Source organism: Dysidea avara, chromosome 6, assembly GCF_963678975.1.
Source record: "Dysidea avara chromosome 6, odDysAvar1.4, whole genome shotgun sequence".
Taxonomy (NCBI): Eukaryota; Metazoa; Porifera; class Demospongiae; order Dictyoceratida; family Dysideidae; genus Dysidea; species Dysidea avara.
In genome coordinates, this window is record NC_089277.1 from 37104629 (window position 1) to 37124948 (window position 20320).

Below are 20320 nucleotides of genomic sequence, written 5' to 3' on the forward strand. Positions count from 1 at the left end.
ACAGTGCTCATCTGATCAATAGCTATGTGATGTATTTAATCTGCATGCAATAGCCAAGCTGACTTATGCAGAAAGATAGCTATCTTGTATGTACTAGCTACCAGTTTGATAATACACAATAGATCAAACCACACGTGAAAGTTGACATAAACAATATTTCTGCTAACAGCAGTAACGTGCACATCCTTTCTTTCACAATGGTATTGGAAACTGGAATGGCTCTCTGTTAACAAACCTGATCTCATTTCATATTGACTAACAACCACAGTGGCAGGAAACACTTAAATACACAGTTGACTGATCTGGATACCATGGTCTTCATTGTATTATGAGCTTAACCCTGTTTTAAATGAAATGTTTGTTTGTGAGTTGTACAAAGGTGTTAAGTGGGTCAGCTGAACAAGCAGAATCATATTGTGTGAGCTAATCTTTGAATAGTTAACACCTAGTAGCTAGTTACTAACCATGGCCAGTACTGACATACATGTTTTCTCTGCATATTTGTCCTGAAGCTAATGCTCAGTGGGAACTACTTTCTTTGCAAAAGTGTGCTCATAGTTTGCAGCTCTTCTACATGGTTAACCTGTTTCATCATTAGCCCATGCAGTCACTTGTGGCTGCGAGTAGAGCCTAAATTGCTAGTTAACACTGAATAGATTCTGAGATAGATTCTCAGATCACTCGTGTGGCTCCAGTAATGGACGCTTTTGACCATTAGTGGACTCAGCTTCAGCTGTAAAATTCAAGAGATTGGCAGCCGAACAAGTTCCAGATCAAGCGATTCGCGCCTTAAATCACTTCTGTCAAGTTCCAATCAATAATATCGCATCATTCAATGCGTCAGTAATTTACAGAAATATACGGAATTTTACAGTTTTCGTTTTCTGATTTCTTTTGAGTGTGTGATTTCATGATTTCAAATGTGATTTCTGACGAAGCGTACGAGATTTCAAGAGTGTCAGACCCCTCATTCATTATTCTGTAAACTGAACATTTTATTTATCACATGAATGTGTAGCAGTTGTACACAGGCACTAAATCTAGCCTTATTCAAAGTCATACCCTGAACCCATGGAGCTTATATACTGTATTTATCCCCTTCCAATAGCTGTTGTGTGGGTCATGGAATTTAAAAATTAGTAGCATAGCTATAATGAATAATGAACTGCCTGCCCCACACAGTTGAGACAACGAAATGGGAAACAATGAATTTTCTTGGAGTGGCCTTACCATTCCGATGAGTACCGTTCCTATCATGCCAGTTAGTAAATTAATCCATAGATAGTATCAGTCAGCGGCGGAGGAAGTAGTTGATATGAGGGGGGGCTCCGCTGAGCTGACCCAGACTTATTTCTATAGTTTGGTAAGGTGAGACCAAAAAAAAAAAAAAAGCTCACAACCAACTCACAAGAGCTATCCACCTCACCAGCTACCATTTCTAGCTGATAAACTACATAAAAATCCTTACATAGCTCGCTACACACTGACTACTTTATTAGAGTGACTGCTCTATTAGAGTATCTCGATCTTTATCGTGGTTTTCAGCCCCACTCCAAGAAAGATAATTTCGGTGTGATATCATTCTGAGGGGGGGCTAGGCCCCCCTTCAGCAGACCTAGGGGGGCTTTAGCCCCCTAGCCCCCCCCCCCCCCCCCCCCCCCTTTCCGCCTATGGTATCAGTATTCTACGTGGGTATGTAGAATATACTATCTATGGTAAATCTAATAAATTCCTCCACGTGCCGTTACATCTGTGATACCGCTTATTCGCAGCAGCTAAACGCGAGGCTAGATGTCGGAGAAAATGTAGGGGAGGGTTGACCTCTTCACACTAGCTACAATCTGTCAACGCACCAATGGTCCGGGCAAATAAGGTCCGGGCGGACTGCTTGTGCTTACATACTTGGTCGCCCCGGACCACCCATGTCAGTGCATAAATGGTCCGGGCTGAACACAAACGGTCTGCCTCCAGTTTGTCATGCCTGAATCTGCTAATTATGAATTTTGCAACGTACGTTTAGGGCCACCAATGGGGGGGCAACTGGGGCATTTTTCCCCAGGACCCAGCCTGAAAGGGGTCCCAGGAGGCCGGCCCCTTGAATACCTGTTTAAAAGATCGATATACTCTAATAGAGCAGTCAGATCTAAATATTCTAATCAGTAGTGTAATTTAGATCTGACTGCACAAAATGATTGCACAATCTGATTTTGTGCTGTAATTTCACACTGTACAAAATCATGCAGATTTATCACTGCACACTTCAGGTTTAACACTGCAAATTTGTGCAGTGTTAAGGCCTTATTTTAGGCCCTAGTTTGTCCCCATGCACCTCACAGTCCTCACTTACTACATGCTCACAATTATGGCGACCATACCTAATTAAGGATAATATGTGACCTGGCCTGCAAAAACAGGGCATGTGGGCACAAACTACACTCCATCACTCTACAGGTAATATCTCACTACTGGAAAAGTATATTTCCATTCTGTAACTTGCATCATGATGCCAATTAAATGCTCACTAAGAGCTGAAAATTGCAATGCCATAGCATAATGATACAAAAAGTTATGAGTGATGAAATTGTGAAAAGTAGGCAAAAATCATGTGCCCACATGCCCTATTATCGCAGGCCCGGTCACATATGTAATTTGAGTATATTCAGCATTAAATGACAAAATTCATTTTGAACAACTATGATACTAATTATAAATCCAGGATACTTGAACTCAAGCTCCTACCTCTTTGAGATCCAAGATATTTTATTTGCAATCAAGTCACTTAAGTCAATCACACGAAATTGTGACATAAACAACTATAATATTGTTACATTCTCTCAAGGACACACCAGATCTTCTACAGTCTACATGCAACAAGCTAAATCATTTCGTACACACTAAAAACCACTGCACCTATACCTTTATTTATGTCCATGTAGCAGATTGCACGAACTGCCACCATGCACCTATTAACTTTCAAACATTAAAAGTATAAGTTAACTATAATTACTGTACATTTGCTGGAACCTTTGGCAACTTTCCATTGAGCAATAATAAATAAATAAATAAATGTCCCAAACTACGTAATATACTTGTGCATTACCGTGTACAGTAATAGCTAGTAGTACGTAGCTATAGCAATTTTAGTTTGCTAGGCTCCAACTTCTTCAGCAACTGTCTGAAACTTTACGGAGGTAGCTACAATGCGAAGATGGTACTCCGCCAGTATTTGCTAACTCAGTGCTGAGGACGAACTGTCTCCAGACTTTGACTTTGGTTAAGTTGGTAGTAGTTAGGTAATTATTTTGTCACTCAGTATAGCTAATCACAACAAATAGTAACGAGTACGTGGCTTAGCTTTATGCACTTGTCAATTTCATGCCCCACCCCCCCACCCCCTAGTCTCGCGTGGCCAGACCGCTTTTTTCCATATATTGGGTGGGGAAAAAAGGGTAAGGTGCAACTCCAATAGCTGTTTACTTCTGAGCCGTCCCCACATTCCGGGGACGCTAATTGAATAACATTGGTCACAAAGGAGGTGCCATGACGTCAGTAAGTTAACTAGAGATCTGTTTATCCTTTAAACGAATCTTAATTTGCTCCGATGTCTCTTTTATAGCGTCTTGAAAGTTAATCCTCATCATGTAACAAGACTCACAACTGGTCTCGAGCCCAGACCGCTTTTTTTTCTTTTGTGTGGGGGTGGGAATGCCCCCACACAAAAGAAAAAAAAAGCGGTCTGAGCACGAGACTAACTCACAACCGGAGCAGGAGTGTAGAAATACTTCATAGTTTTACTGACGTCATGGCACTCCTTTGTGACCAATGTTATTCAATTAGCGTCCCCGGAATGTGGGGACGGCTCAGAAGTAAACAGCTATTGGAGTTGCACCAGACCCTTTTTCCCCCACCCAATATACGGAAAAAAGCGGTCTGGCCACGTGAGACTACCAACCCCCGGGCGTCCCCACACCCCAGGTGGGGATTTGACATTGCTTCTTGTCCCCACCCCTGGGGCAATTGACAATTGTCCAATTCACTGACCGATTTTCGGTAGTTGCATTTCTAAACAATAAAATCGCACTTGCTATAATTTTACTAGCTACAGGGCAGGTTTATTAGTAGTCGTATGTATGAAATATGCGCTTAGTCATCCTTGAGGTGTTGTCAAATCCCCTACTATGGGGGTGGGGACATAGTGGGGATTTGACAGCTGATTTTGCCCCAGTAGTGGGGAATTTGACACCGCGATTTGTCAAATCCCCTGTATTCCCCCACCCTCCCCGGGGGTGGGGCATGAAATTGACAAGTGCATAATAGAATTGACATTTATATCCCGGACCAGTTTTGCTTAGGTAGGACCAATTTTGTTGTCATAGCTGGTCCGGCCGGACCATTTATGTCGAACATATGTGGTCCGGCTGGACCATTTATGCACCCGGAACAAATATTTTGTTACAGATCGCACTAGCCATAGATACTACACCCCCCTATGCTAGGGTCCGCAATCCGAAAAATCAACTTTTACAAATCGATCCCCCTACCATTGTGGGTTGTTCATTGTAGTATCCCATTGCTAGATCCACCATGAAACCGGAGGCACGATTGTTGTCTTCACAGAAATATCGATTTTAGTATTTCGTGAGATGCAAAAATTATTTTTAAAATCTCGTGCTCCACACAAAGAACAGGATAGAACTTGCTACTTAGCTAGGTATTATCTAGAGTTAATGTAGTTAAAAAGTACGCACAGTAATAAGCAAATGGTTCACTGGGTTCCCGGCACAGGGTTGCTTTCTCTCAAAAAGCAGAAAACGAAACACAAATTTTCGAATTCAAACTGCCCTACCAGCCAAGACAAGAAAAGCCAACTCTTCCTCATAGTGATGTGATAAGGTTGGATGCATAGTCTGTCTATGCTGTTAGTCTGGAAAGGATCTGATACTTCTCACCATCTGGGTGAAGAACGTCAAAATTTTCGTGCATCATTTCAAGGGATTCTCTCAATGGTACCAAAGTGCTTTCCAGTACTTCTGATGACACACTGGTCACTTAATTTTGTTTAGAATGATGATAAATGATGGTTCAAAATGTTTGGTAGTAGTATAGTAGTTGGTGTTTCTGTGATTTCATATGGTGCAGTATACCAGCAGCTCAGCAGGAGCTCCACCCAGCTCGAATCAAAAATGAAAGATTTTGTGCTTTTTTCGTTTTTTTTTGGATGCTTTGCAGTATAATAGTAGGCATTCCAGTATCCGAGATTTTTTAATAAAAAAATTCTCCGTATATTCCCCAATAGAACCCTGGCACAAAATGACAACTCGTGTTTAACTTGGGATTGCTCCGTCGTCCGAGCTCCAATGAGGGTGAAAATCGCTGTGGGGTTTGTCCACACGCTGATCATCATGAAAATCTTAGTTTTATCGTGCGCGTTACATATAAGTAAGTTTTGTGTTGTTTTGTAATCTTTTCAAGCCTTGTAATGTATGTAGAATACTTTAAAACTTTAAAAAACGTACGGTCGGGTGGAAGGTAGTCACTGGTGCTTACTTTAAAGTGCGTAGTTACTTCGCTCGGGTTAGCGATTTTCAGCTCCAGAGCAATTTTTTGATGGTTGTGTCATCAACTCAAAAGTATAAACCACTTCAAAGTCGGCATAACAATGCCATAATTGAAACCACAACTCCACCTTAGGTATTGTTGCATCATTGTGGCACCTCCACTTTAGTTGTTTACCTTTATAAGTTGTTAACTTGATGTTTTTACCAACTTGAGATAGCCACTTGCCTATGGGCATACACCATTGTATTGAGAAGTGTGCAGTAGGTGAAACATATTTGCTCACCACAAAGCATACAAAGATCGCTGAGATCCAATAAGACCTGAAGTTACTCTCATTACATGTACAAACTTGCAGCTAGAAGCAACTGCAGTTTCAAGATGGTCCAGATTGCTAGATGGCTTCCTGATTCAATTGTGCCATTTCCCCCTGTAAAATGTATGGGGAGCCCTGGAGAAAAAATGTACCTTTTTTCAGTTTTTAAGCACTGTGCATGCCAAAGTAGCTAATTCCAACCCAACAAACTATATATTTCTGAGATCAGCAATCAATACTCTATCTATTGAGCATATAAAAAGCCTGTTTTTCCAAAATTTTAAGATCAGTCTGGAATGCCTAATAATAGTGATGTAGGGTGATCTAGTGAAAACTTGAAGCTGCTGTGGAGCGTGAGGGGTGAAGTCAAATTTGGACGATTTTGCTGCCTCCCTGGATGCATAGCTTAGAGCGAGGCGTGGAAGCCGTGGATGAAATAATAATTGACAACCGCTGCTACCAAACGTTCAGGGACATCTTTTTCCATAGTTTTAGTTTATAATTGATGATTGTTGTGACTGCAGAAGCGCTGGAAATGGCTAGAAAGCGCGACACGATTCTTTGATGCTACAGAAAAATTTGACGCTCGTCACCCAGATGGTGAGAAGTCTCAGATCTTTTCCAAACTAACAGCATAGACAGACTATGCACCCAACCGTATCGAAACACTATGAGGAAGAGTTGGCTTCTCTTACCCTGGGTGGTAGGGCAGTTTGAATTCGAAACTTCGCATCTCTTTGTCTGTTTTTTCGAAACTTCGCATCTCTTTGTCTGTTTTGACACCCAGCAAATCATTTACTTATTTATGTGCGTACTTTTCAACTACACTGAACAACTCTGGATACGATTTGGCTAAGTAGCAAGTTTCATCCGGTCCTTTGTGTGGAGCACGAAATTTTAAAAATAAATTTTGCATCTTGCGAGATACTGAAAACGATATTTCTGTGAAGACAACAATCGTGCCTCCGGTTTCATGGTGGATCAAGCAATGGGATACTACAATGAACATTCCACAATGGTAGGGGGATTGATTTGTAGAAGTTAATTTTTCGGATTGCGGACCCTACCTATGCACTAGGCTGACTAGCTAGCTAACATATCCCTAGGAAAACTACGATAATTTCTTAATTACGATGATGACAATTAATAGTGTGCACACTTACATGTTCCCGTGGTGCTGCCATACAGCTAAAGTGGCTGCCCTAGAGGCTGTCTCACTTCAATGCACTTTACCGGAAATTCAGCTAACCCACGTGAACAAATTAAATTGTATGCCGTAGGCGGGGAAAGTTACGCGTGGGAAAAGTTTCGCGATTGCAGTAGCTATCGCGAAACTTTTACGCCAGCTAGTTTCTACATGCTTGTATTTGTGCAGTAATAAATTGGTATGCAAATTCAGAATCGCAAAACTTTTACGCCGGTATACAAAGCAGAGTGCAATTCGCGAAACTTTTCCCACGCGTAACTTTCCCCGCCTACGGTAGTTTAGTCGATTCCAATTAATACTCACCGCTTCCAGCTATGATTTGCAATGGAGACTGAAACACCTCACTGAGTGTCTGAAGTGAATTTTGACTCACGTGGAGTTCCTACTGTTTGTTCAGCTCAAGCGACTTCGTACTACACAATGCCGGTGGGGAAGCAGTCAGTTATCGTAGCGGTCTATCCAGACACAATGGATGGGACTGGATGCTCTACAATTTTTTTTCCCCGGGCTGGATGGACTGCCCTTGCCTACCACCCCCAGCTACAATCAGCTGCCAAGGAGCTAGGTATGACCTGTCAACGTATACCCCAGCTACAATCAGCTGCCAAGGAGCTAGGTATGACCTGTCAACGTATACTATTTGAGAAGTTAGACTTTGGGGAGACATCAGTGTTGGACCAGTTCTACAGTGCTGATGTAGCTGTGGCTGATATCACAGAGGTGTCCTATCTAGCTGTCTTGTCCTATCATCTTGGACTGAGGGAGAACTTTGACATGAAACAAAACATGGTGACTTATATTGATCAAGATACCCCAAATCTGGTCTAGGTCGTAGAGGAAGTCTTCTTCCTACAGCTAGCACTATGCCCAGTGTGAGTATGTGTGTGTATATATGTGCACTTGCACATTTGTGTTTCAAGACAGAGCCTTTTAACCCCGCCCCATGCCTGCACTAACTCTCAGCCCCTAGCTGTGTAATGTACAGGTGTCTTAGGGTTGGTTTGCTTTAGTCAGATGACAGCCAATGTGCCCCTGATTTATACTTCAAACTACAGGGGTGTATGAATAGATTAGTTGTGTGGTACATGTGTATTATGTGTACACACAATAGTGTTCTGTGTACTTTACAGCCAAGGGGTGTGAATCACCAACTATCACATATGTGACCCGATGAGCCAAAACCTGCATAATTCTGTTTTAGAGATAAATGCCATTGAAATACATTGAGTAAAAATGCATGCTACATAAATAATTTTATGCAACGTCTTAATCGCTTCAGTAAACAGTGAAGGAAGACTGGAATCGAATGATCTAATATAACAGTGGATCCGCCTCTTTATGGAGAGTCAGGGGCTGATCCAGCGGGGGTGGATAGGATGGCTAATGATTAGTATCCATTACCCTGTTATTTTGTTTTAATCCTTTTTTGTGTCTTTTCTTTTCTGTACTGTTTGCTTGTACATACAACGCCATATACATTATGTAATTTTTCATTCTTGCATGCACATGTATATAGTCTTTTACAAAACCAAGGTAATCTAATACAGAATAGAAGGACCGCACATTTTCCTTGGTTGTTTTCTTTTGAAAGCTTCACAAATATTATCAATATTTAGTGGAATGTCAAAGCTATGAATTGCCAAAGCTTCTAGCCACTCCCCTCTAAATAATTCTGGATCAATGCCTGAGAGTAGGAATATCTTTGTTTTGTTTCTGTACCATGGAGCAAACTTGAGTTACATGTGTTTGTTTATGTTGCGATAAAACTTAACTTTATCGTTGCCATTTTTAAGCTTGAACAGCCTTCTTGCTTGATAGCGTGAGTGTATTTAAGTTGTAAACTATATACCCCAGTTCATGGTGAATAGAATGGCACAAGTCCCAACTCCGTAGCCCATTGCACTCCGTAGCCCATTGCACAGCCCATTGCACTCATTTACAGGCACTTGATCAATTAAACAAGTGCCTGTAAATTTTTTCCAATATAATCACTGTACAAATGGATTATTTTGCTCTTCTTGTTGTCTATCGCTATAACTCCAAAACCACTCACCAGAAATGGCTGAAACTTCAACAGTTCATTGGCTTTTCCCTCTAGGCAACAAAAATGTCAAAATGAAATTCAAGGAAGTTAGGTTTTCACTCAGCAGGTCACATATCACCTTTTTTTTAAAAAAAAGATATCACAATACGATATATATCACAACATTGTGCCAGAAATGTATATTTCTCATGAAATTGAATTACAAGTTACAGTAGTTAAAATGCACACTTTGTTTAAACTGATCACATATTTACATTAACATCTGAAAGACATGTACACTTAGCTAGCTGCATAGGTGGGTATGTACCTTGAGACTCCAGTATAGAAGAGGTACTCACTTTACTGTTGACAAACTTTGTGCTAGCCAATTTTGCATTAAAATCATGCAGTAATCTGCCGTGTATATAGCGATCACGGTATGAACATTTTAATATTGGTGTTACGATAGTAAATTTTATATTGATATATCAGTATATTGCACACATCCCTTGAACTTTTTTGACTGCTCTGAAAAAACTGATGTCAGATCTCAATGTGTCTGAAATGTTTGTTATCAGTAAGGGCTGGGAGATAATTTAGATAAAAGATTATCTAGATACCTAAATCACTTATCGTAAAAGTTTCCATATCGAGATAATAGTAAATCTCTGTTGTAAATCAACCACAATCAGATGGAAATGTGTCAAACTAGCTGGGGAAGTGATAAAATTTGTGGCTTAACCGCCACTACTTGACTTGATGTCAACAAATATGTAAAATTGTGTTTACAAAACAGTCCTACATTGTCACATCGTCATTGAGATAACATTGTTTATCAAGATCTAGGTTTTACCATTATCGCACAGCCCTTGATGTTCATGTTGTCAACCTGGTGAAATCACTACCCAGCTGTTTCCAGTTTCATGACAGAGAAAACTCAAAAAAATAACATCTGAACAATCTGTTCATGAAATAGAAAGGCATCCTTCACACAGCCACACATGGTCACACCACTTGTTTTCTTTGTTGTAGAAGGTATGAGGAAATCTACAGAAATTCCTTACAAAAGACTATAGCTTAATTCACTCCTTACCACAAGCAGAACCAGTAATATAATTTGTGCATCTTATTTTGTTGTCGGCCATCATTCTCCATAACTACCTCTGGCTATTACTGTACGTGTCTCCCATGGCAGCTGCTCTACCACTTAGAAATATCTTACTGGTATTTCCCTGGCAGTGAGCTCCCTCTTTCTGACTAATAAATGTTATGTATCTATGTGGTACTTCATAATATTTTACTATAGTACTTAAATGTGTACATACATATAAATTCTTAAAATAGCCTGTGTTGTTTACTAATATAGTTATCTGGTACATCATACACTTACATTCCTTATTGTGTGGATGAGGAGGGAGTGGCTAGAACTGCTGATATTAGTGGCCTCTTGCCTAGCAACAGCCTACCAGATAGTCCAGTGTGGGGTGGTCCTCAGCAAACGTTTCAGAAAAGATATTCAATTTGCTACCAGGTAAGTATATCATTGTGGGAAACCGATCTTTTCAAGTAACACTAATCCTACCAATGTTATATTAAGCTTCCAGTTTTAATAATTAAGTTACTGATGCTATTAATGTTTTATGTTAAGATTTATGGCATACTAGTATAGGAGAACAGATTTTTGGATTAGCTTCATATCTGCTTGAGAGAGTCAGTGAGGATTTAATTGTGCATTATTTTGTGAGAGTCTGGTGCTGTTGACTTGAATATATTACACTGGAACAATTAAGTCCACCTTGTCTGTCCGTATGTTTGTATTATAATGTTTAGCTTGTTGTTATGTTGCTAGGAAACAGTACAAGGAATTCTTCTTAAAACAATTATGTAAGTCACAAGAAAAACTGAAAGGTGAAGAGTTAAAATTGGTAAGCACGATAAGCTTTAGTGACATGTACACGCACACACACACACACACACACACACACACACACACACACACACACACACACACACACACACACACACACACACACACACACACACACAATACACACACACAATACACACAACACACACACCACACCATACACACACACTACACAAATGCATGTGAGCACACACATACACATGCTTGCTATGTTGGTAACACACTACAACACAACACACACCCTTTAAATCACCAACATCTCTAACCACTTTTTTCCCTCTAATGCACTTCATAAGATCTCTAACAGAACACACTGTACACTCCATATTGTCACTACAGGAGCTGAAGCAGTTGAGGGGTATGATTGATGAAGATCCTCGTCTCTTCACTGCTGAGATCATCTTAAACCTGTTGTTGTCTTATAGGGACATCCAGGTATAGTGTGTGTGTGTCTGTGTGTGAGAGCTGGCATTGTCCCATGCCCCACAAAATTTTAAAGGTGAAAGTGTAACGTTGTGATCTAAGACATCAGAGAAATTATGATGACATTTTGTTAATCAAAAATCTTGATTCTCATCACCATCATCTGATTATGGTGATATTACCAATATTCTGTGGATCCACTGTATCATGCTGAGACTGTTTGATCATCATCATATGTACTTGTGTATTATGTACAGGACTATGACACAATGATAGAGTTAGTGGATAAGTTACCAAATCGTGAACAGATGCAGAAACCTCCCATACAAATGTGTTATGCCTTTGCCCTCAACAGGTATGTGGATATTGTAGCACAACAGAAATGAGAACCTAAGGGGCTAACTTTGTCATAGGAGAGAGGAAGGAAATTTTGCTTCTTTTCCTTCACTCAAAATATAATTATTTTGGGATGTGGCACTTAAAAAGCCACTAAACAATTTGGTATACTTTTGGAATGATGTAATACTAGACTCTCATAGTACAGTCACAATGTTTTATAATAACATGTTTGTAATGATGGTTTATCTGTAGCCATCAGTTGTGATTGTACCTCTCTATGTACCACATCTTACTATCCTTCTCTCTCAACACCAACTGTACATAACTCCATTAATGTAGTTATGTAAAATGTGTACTATAAGTATTATGATACAGAAATACATTACCAAATAAACTTGTGGTTGAAATGGTCATTGTCTTCTGTGTACACCATGAAAATCCATTTCCCACACCTACAAGTGTATCGCACTCTCACTGTTGTAGACGTAACAAGCCGGGAGACAAGGACCATGGCCTATCTGTGATGGAGGAACAGTTAAAACATCAGGAGAATCATGTACCAGACTTCTTGTGTTTGTGTAGAATTTACAAGGACAAGTTTGTAGAGTCTGACTATACTGACAATGAGTGTAGGGGCAAGGCTATACACTGGTGAGTATGTGAGTGTAGTACTAACCTTGTAGTGTGCATGTTTACCTCAATACTGACCTCATATGAACATTAAGGTCAGTTATAGGCTGGGATTTAAAAGCTGGGTATAAAATATAAATGTCATTCTTATATTTGACTGGATCTGGGAAAACCGGTCTTATCGCCCATGTCAGCAGATTCAATTTTTCACCAAGAACACAAAGCTACATGAATAAACTATCTAATTTCACAATCAAAATCAGCTAGACTTGAGTGGTCTGCTTTTGCTGGTTGCTTTTCCCAAGCCCAGTGGCGATTCGTACATGCGGTGTGGGGCCTTAATGAAGCTCTGGTCAGCCTGGGGATGGCTGTATGTGGCTGTACAGCTCTGTGGTGTTGAATAACGACACTGCTGAGGATTTCCTTTCATTTTAGCCAGTTTTGATACCTGAATGGCCCATAACTTGGCCTAATTCATACCTACGGCCTCCCTTATCACAGCCTCTTCCCATCCTTCCAGTCCCCACCTCCCTCCCCTTTTGGTGCTCGCCTGTTACAGCCAACCACGGTTTTAAAACTATCTAAAATGGCAGGAAACTTAGTTGTTTTTTTAATCGTAAATTTTTTGAATGCTCTGTTCTTAGTGAAGAAAGAGGCTAACAATAAAACCTTGAGATATCATTTTATTCGCCTATATCAAACGGACTGTACCGTTTAAGTAGGAATCCAGGTGAAATTTTCGCGCGCCGCCAAATTTTTTGCCTTTAAAAATCATCCTAGAGATATCTTATGAGATGAAAATCACCTTTACGGAATAGTACTAGTCTATATAGTACATAAAACAACATTAAATACAACAAAACGCTTACAGGTGGCCGGATATAACTTTTTTTTTTAAACCCAAAACTCGAATTTTAGACTCACTGCCTCACTCACTGACCACAGTCGCAAGCCTAGAGCCCAAACGAAGCAGCGCACGGCCACCATTTTACGCCACAATAACAAACTCACCAGTGGGATGTGCCTTTTGGGGTTCCGACGAGTGTGTGCCCTCTGCACCTTGTCTTTTCTTTTATCTTCAATCAGGTTGTTTGTCTTCTTCTTCATCCAACGAAACCATATTGAGGCGTTAATTTTCCGTGTCAACACTTTCTTTAAACAGCATAATAGACGCCACAAGATTATTTAATACGCTTAGACTACGCTACTGCTACTGTACGGAGGAACTTACTGATATAATCTATGACGGAGGGTACTGTACAGAGGTACTGGTACTAGATAGCTTCACAATACAGGGTAGGTCACAAGATCACGCCCATTCTTCATTCTACGCATTATCGATCTATCGATTGAAGCCACGATGACACACCCCTTTCACTAGCTGTATTTCAGTGACCACACACGCCCGACATACTCTATAATCGATCGAAACCACGCCTCCTTTTGGCAAGTGCACATCTTGCAGGCTGCCTCGAGATACTCTAATACAGCAGTCACCCTAATAGAACAGTCACTTGTTTATAGCTAGCTGTATGCCTTAGCAAAAAAACTAAACAAACTAGTATATTAAAAATAAAAGTAAAGTAGGAATCCAAACGATAAAAAGTAGTGAAATAAGAGAAGAACAATGGTAGCTATTACAGCATAGCTCGGTGGAAAATTCCTACTTTGGCATTGAACACAAAATAATGGCTATATCATGCCAAAGTAGGGATTTCCCACCGAGCTATGCTGTAATAGCTACCATTGTTCTTCTCTTGTTTCACTACTTTTTATCGTTTGGATTCCTACTTTATTTTTAAATTTATGATTTTTAATATACTTTACTCAAGAGGAGTTCAAAATTTTTTGTTTAGTTGAAAGGATGCAGAAGTTATAGGAGGTTGTTTACGACACGTCGAAGACTCGAAACAATAGTACAGTACGCAATCGATATTTCTTCACCTTTGTGCGTAGTGAAGAAAGGTGATACAAACAAAAACTTACCCATTGTAATAAACACCTGTAATTTATTTTCCATATGTACTTGCTGTACAAACCTGTAGTTGCTACTTTGAGAGGCTGTACCAGTGTGTGCAATAACGGTTGGTCACTGGACAATTACACCAGGTGTCGTCCTTATTATATTTAGGATTCAGAGTCCAACGAACAAGATGATAATGATTATTAACACAAAGCCATAACATTTACAAAATCTCTAAGTCTAAATATTACAAGCATACACACTGAATATATAGTAAATGAATTACACACAATTACATCATAAGATTACATCATCATACAAATACATTATATAAGGTTACATCATACGCAATTACAATAAATACAAAACAGTTTCCTCCACACCAATTCTTTCAGTTCTTTATAGACGTAATTTATCAGGAGGTCGTCTGTTATTGCGGAAAGGATATCTCCTAGTTTGTGGACCAATGAACTCTTCAGATTCATTAGATGGTTGCATTTATTCACTGGTGCTGTTGCTTGGAAAGTCAACATAAATGTCAATGTTTTCAGTAAGCGGAAACTTCACATAGCGTAGCCGTAACTGGTCAACATGTCTCTTCCACATCTGTTCTCTGACTTTCACAAGGCAATTGCAAGTACCCACTTTCTGTGTGATAATTCCAGGGAGCCAACGGGGAGTACCATGATAGTTTCTAACCCATACCTTCTCATCAATCTGGAAGTTCTTTGAAGTTATCTGATCTTTCTGTTTCGGTTTTGTCTGTTTGATCTCATCTGGTTGTAGCAAGTCAAGTCTTGTCTTTATCTGTCTACCAAAAATCAGTTCTGCTGGTGACTCCCCTGTTGCTGAGTGTGGTGTTGTTCTGTAGCGTAACAGGAATTTACTCAGATTCAACTGTACGTCTCCTTTTGCATTGTTGTTTTAAAAGTTTGCACAAAACGTTCAGCTTCACCATTTGAACTTGGATGATAAGGGGCAGTAAGGGTATGGTTAATACCATTGTTCTGGCAAAACTCTTCAAATTCGGTTGCTGTAAATTGAGGACCATTGTCAGTGACAATTTGGTTTGGAATGCCCATTCTGGAAAAAATAGTTCTCAGCACAGTAACAGTTTTAGTAGCAGTTGTGGTTGACAGTTGGACAACTTCCGGCCATTTGGAAAACGCATCTACCAGTATGAACCACATGTGTCCTTGAAATGGTCCGGCAAAGTCAAGGTGAAGTGGTTCCCATGGCTTTGAAGCTTGTTCCCACAAGTGTGGTGGTGCTCTGCTTGGGTTGCTGTGGTTCTCTTGGCAAGGTAAACACTCTTTAGTGTAGGATTCAATGTCAGAATCTATGTGTGGCCACCAAACATGTAGGCGAGCAATTGATTTCATACGCACAATTCCCAAATGGGATGAATGGAGTTTACTTAACACTTGTTTACGTAGTTTCTCAGGAATGACCACTCGTAACCCTCTCAAAATACAATCATTATGTACTGTTGGTTCAGTTCGAACATGAAAGTAGGGGTGTAATTGTCTGTCTATCTTTTTCTTGGTTTGTGGCCATCCATTCTTGATGTACAAGTAGAGTTTCTGGAGGACAAGATCAGCTTTTGTTGCCTTCTGGACTTCAATAGCTGAAACAGGCGAATCTCTCACTTGGCTGTCCTGGATCTGGTTCACAACCACATTCAAGCTCTGCTGGTCATCAAAGAATTGATCAGGTCCTATTGGGAGTCTTGACAACATGTCTGCATTGCCATGTTCTTTGGTTGGCTTGTACTCAATGTCATAAGTATATGCAGACAGAAGTATGGCCCATCTTTGAAGTCTGCTTGCTGCCATTGCTGGGATTCCTTTCTTAGGATTGAATATGGCTAACAGTGGTTTGTGGTCTGTAAGGAGAGAAAATTTGTGCCCATACAAGTGCTGGTGAAATTTCTTAATACCAAAAACAATACTCAAAGCCTCACGCTCAATCTGTGAATAGTTTCTTTCACTGTCTGAGAGTGTCTTGGAAGCATAAGCAATCGGTCTCTCACTACCATCCAGGTATTTGTGGTAGATAACTGCGCCAATTCCTACAGCACTGGCATCACATGCTAGACCAATTGGCATGTTTGGGTCAAAGTGAGCTAAAACAGTTGTAGTTGTAAGGGCTTCTTTCAGTCTGTCAAAACAGTTTTGATGGGTTTCAGTCCACTCCCAAGCGACATCTTTCTTAAGCAGTAGAACACTAAGGTCTGCCAAACACCTTATGAATTTACTGTAGTGGTTCACCATTCCCAGAAAGGATCTAAGTTGTGTCTGATCACATGGTGGCTTGACCTTCAGTATGGCTTCTATTTTTGACTTGGAAAGTTGAATGCCATCTTGTGAAATAACCTTACCGAAGTACTGTACTGAAGGCTGAAGGAAGTGGCATTTGCTCATCTTGATGATAAGTCCATTTTCTTTTAAGCTTTTCAGTACTAGCTCTAGTCTGTGGAGGTGCTCCTCATCATCCTTCCCTGTAATGAGAATATCATCAATATAACAGACTATACCTGGCACTTTAGGAAGGATTTGTTCCATCACACACTGGAAAATAGCTGGTAAGGAAGCAATACCATATGGCAATCTGTTAAAAACATACAATCCTTTATGAGTGTTTATTGTAGAGCAGCTTTTGGCTTCCTCTTCTAATTCAATTTGCAGGTAGGCTTGTGATAAATCTAAAGTTGTGAACTTTTGACCACCATTCAAAGCAGAAAACAACTTATCAGGGTGAGGTAGTGGGTATTGGTTGACTTGTAGCTGTGGGTTAAGGCTAACTTTGTAATCACCACATAATCTAATGGAGCCATTTGGCTTCACCACAGGTACAATAGTGTGGCCCATTCAGAAACTTCAACTTTTCTCAATACCCCTCTCTTCTCCTGGTGTTCTAGTTCAGCTTCTACCTTAGGTTTGAGTGCCAAAGGAAGAGGACGAGCTCTACAAAACTTTGGAGTGGCATCTGGTTTAAGATACAATTTTGCTTTACATTTTTACAGTGGTCCAGCTTGTCATTTACCACATCCTCATACTTCTGTAGGAGTTCAGTCAGTTGTTTGGCTGCAGCATTTGTATGGATGCTGTGTACTTGTGCAAGTTCTGTCCAATCTAATTTGACTTCTTGTATATAGCCAGTTTCTGCCAAACAGGGATGGTCCTTGTCCCTGAACCACCACTAAAGGAAGGTCAACTGCTTCACTGTTCTGTACTCTGGCTTTTATGGTACAGTACCCTAGCACCTGTTTGGATAACTCTGAAACTTGAGTGAGGTAGTTTGTAGTGCTGGGCTGTTCAGTTGCGTGGACCATGTCTTCTCACTAACAAGAGATACTGCTGCTCCTGTGTCCAGTTCCATCACTAAGGTTTTGCCATTTAGTTCAACTGGGACTTTGTAGCTTTCTAGAACTGTTGGTGACACTTAATGAACATGGATTATATCAGCTGGGGAATCTTCATCAGACGTCTCGGCATTCTGCTGTGGAGAGTCATTGTTAATGTGATCCACTCGTTTTCCCTTGCTAATTCTAGACTCTGGGGCATCTTTCTTATAATAGTAGCTTTGCTGGGTTCTCCTCGTTGTGGCGGGAGCTTTGCTTCTACAAGCTTTGGCAATGTGACCAGTGCGAAAGCACTTGTTGCATTTTGCAGATTTAAATCGGCATTCAGACGGCAAATGTCCAGCTCCTAGGCATCGACTGCAGGGTTTTGATCTTCCGGTTCCCACTCAGTTTGTTAAGCTCTCGTCGCTCGCTCCGGTTGGTTGTGTTTGCATCTCTTTGGCATCCTTCCGGGCGGCTTCTATCCCCTGAGCTAGCTCACACGCCTTTGACAAGTGTAGGTTTGGCTCTGAGAGTAGTTTCCGTTGCATCGCAGAATTGCTGAGCCGACAGACGAATTTGTCACACAAGGCTTCGTTTAGGAAAGCACCAAATTCACACGTTGTAGCTAATCTTCGTAGCTCTGCCAAATACTCTGCCAATGATTCTGTGGTAAGCTGGTTTCGCTTGTAGAAACGGAATTGCTCTGCAATTTTGATTGGTTTGGGCTTGTAGTGCTCCTTCAACACTTTGTGAATTTCTGCGTACTCCACTTCTCCAGACGACTTAGGAGCTACGAGGTTTGCTAACAGTTTAAATGTTGCTCCACCCATCATTGCTAAAAACAAATGCTTCTTGCGGTCATCATCCTTGATGCCATTTGCCAATAGAAAATGTTCAAAACGTTGGCAATATAAAATCCAGTCATCTGTTTTCGCGTCGAAAGGTTCGGGTGCTCCAATGTACTGCTTACTTGTCACCATTGTTATATTTAAGATTCAGAGTCCAACGAACAAGATAATAATGATTATTAACACAAAGCCATAACATTTACAAAATCTCTAAGTCTAAATATTACAAGCATACACACAGTATATATAGAATTACACACAATTACATCATAAGATTACATCATCATACAAATACATCATATAAGGTTACATCACATGCAATTACAATAAATACATAACAAGCCTATAATGAATTTGTCTGGAAATACTGTCCGTTCAAAGTTTGTAGTGTTAGGATTGGGCTAGGAGGGAGGCCAGACATGGAGGTATTGACATGTAATTAAGTTATGTGTTGTTTGCTTGTATTGACCACAAAGGCATGCCCAAGTTTACCTCTGAGGTTAACAGTTTACACAGGTTCTAATAGTTCTTGAATGTCAACAAATTTAAAGTGGAAGTCATGTGTGGTAATTATAGTTTGAATTCAAAAATGAATCGATTTGATCGGTCGAAATCCTATGCACATGATTTCGCTTGTTTTTGTTGTTGTGCAAGAACTATTAGAAGCTGTGTACTATGTTGTGACAGCCTACTGTATCAATCACATGTACTGCAGTGGTAAAATGTATTTATAATCTGATTGCCATTAGTACTTTCACTTGTGGTATTTATGATATCAGCACAACCAAATTTTAAGCTAGAATGAACAATGCATCTGTTCATATTAGAGACAGAGCCACTATATATTCTAAGCCTAAGCTAAGTTTGACCATAGGGTAGCTATATCATTCCAAGGCAAGCAGAAGGCCTTGACTGAAGTCCTTATGGCTCTTTTCCTACAAAGGCCCAATTGATTCCATAGAAGCCCTTTCATGTGGCCAGTAGCTAATCAGCTCTACAGTACATTGGTGCAGGCCCCAATGTTTGAAACAAACATACAAGTGGTAGAAACACAGGAAAGGAGAAACAATAGAAGTTAAAATGTCCGGTCAAATTGCTTGATGTCCACTCAAATTTCACAATGCCCTGACAGTACGACAGGACACGTCTGAAAAGTTATTTCGCACACTGCTGTAACTCCCAAAGTTATTGCTATGTCAGGCTGACACTTTGCCATGGCATGCATTTGACAAAGAAGACTATAAATATTTAATAAACAGGAATTTGAAAAATGCGCGATTGTGTCAAACTTCACAGGTCCAGTCACATATGGAAAGGTCAATGCTTTATTGTCAGTGCTTTATACTGGAGTACATGTACAATGTGATGAGTGAATACATTTCCTATTCTCTTTATAAGGTATCGTGAGGGATTTCAAGTCCAACCTAACGAGTATGCCGGCATCAATCTAGCTACCTTACTGGTGATGTCTGGGAAGTCATTTGCTGCTTCAGCTGAACTGAGACACATTGGTTAGTTTATGGCTGCTGGTATCTGAGAATTAATTTAATTGAAACCCTATAGAGTTTTTAAGTATGGCATAATGTCAGAGTACAGTAAGAATGTAGCTTAGTATGTTGCTTTAAAAACATCTTTCAAACTACAATAAGTTATGTAAGTAATACCAGTGGCTTCAGACGTGGTGTTTGTATTGCCTCTAGATTAAACTATAACACCTTATCTGATTACATAAAAGGCTTTCC

General features: G+C 40.2%; 2 protein-coding genes across 2 annotated transcripts in view; one reads left to right on the forward strand and one right to left on the reverse strand.

Annotated features, from left to right (window-relative positions):
* Positions 1-7126, reverse strand: part of LOC136257642 (myotrophin-like) — a 37139-nt gene extending 30013 nt beyond the window's left edge. The window contains exon 1 of the mRNA XM_066050893.1: positions 7036-7126. Within this exon, the coding sequence (XP_065906965.1) occupies positions 7036-7056 (21 nt within the window). The 5' untranslated portion in view covers positions 7057-7126. The remainder of the gene's footprint in view (positions 1-7035) is intronic.
* Positions 7127-7310: 184 nt separating this feature from the next.
* The window catches only part of LOC136259453 (mitogen-activated protein kinase kinase kinase 15-like), a 52085-nt gene continuing 39075 nt past the window's right edge, over positions 7311-20320 (forward strand). Inside the window, exons 1-8 of the mRNA XM_066052936.1 lie at positions 7311-7901; positions 8191-8216; positions 10469-10633; positions 10952-11027; positions 11369-11464; positions 11710-11807; positions 12275-12442; positions 19977-20089. Of these exons, the coding sequence (XP_065909008.1) occupies positions 7500-7901; positions 8191-8216; positions 10469-10633; positions 10952-11027; positions 11369-11464; positions 11710-11807; positions 12275-12442; positions 19977-20089 (1144 nt within the window). The 5' untranslated portion in view covers positions 7311-7499. The remainder of the gene's footprint in view (positions 7902-8190; positions 8217-10468; positions 10634-10951; positions 11028-11368; positions 11465-11709; positions 11808-12274; positions 12443-19976; positions 20090-20320) is intronic.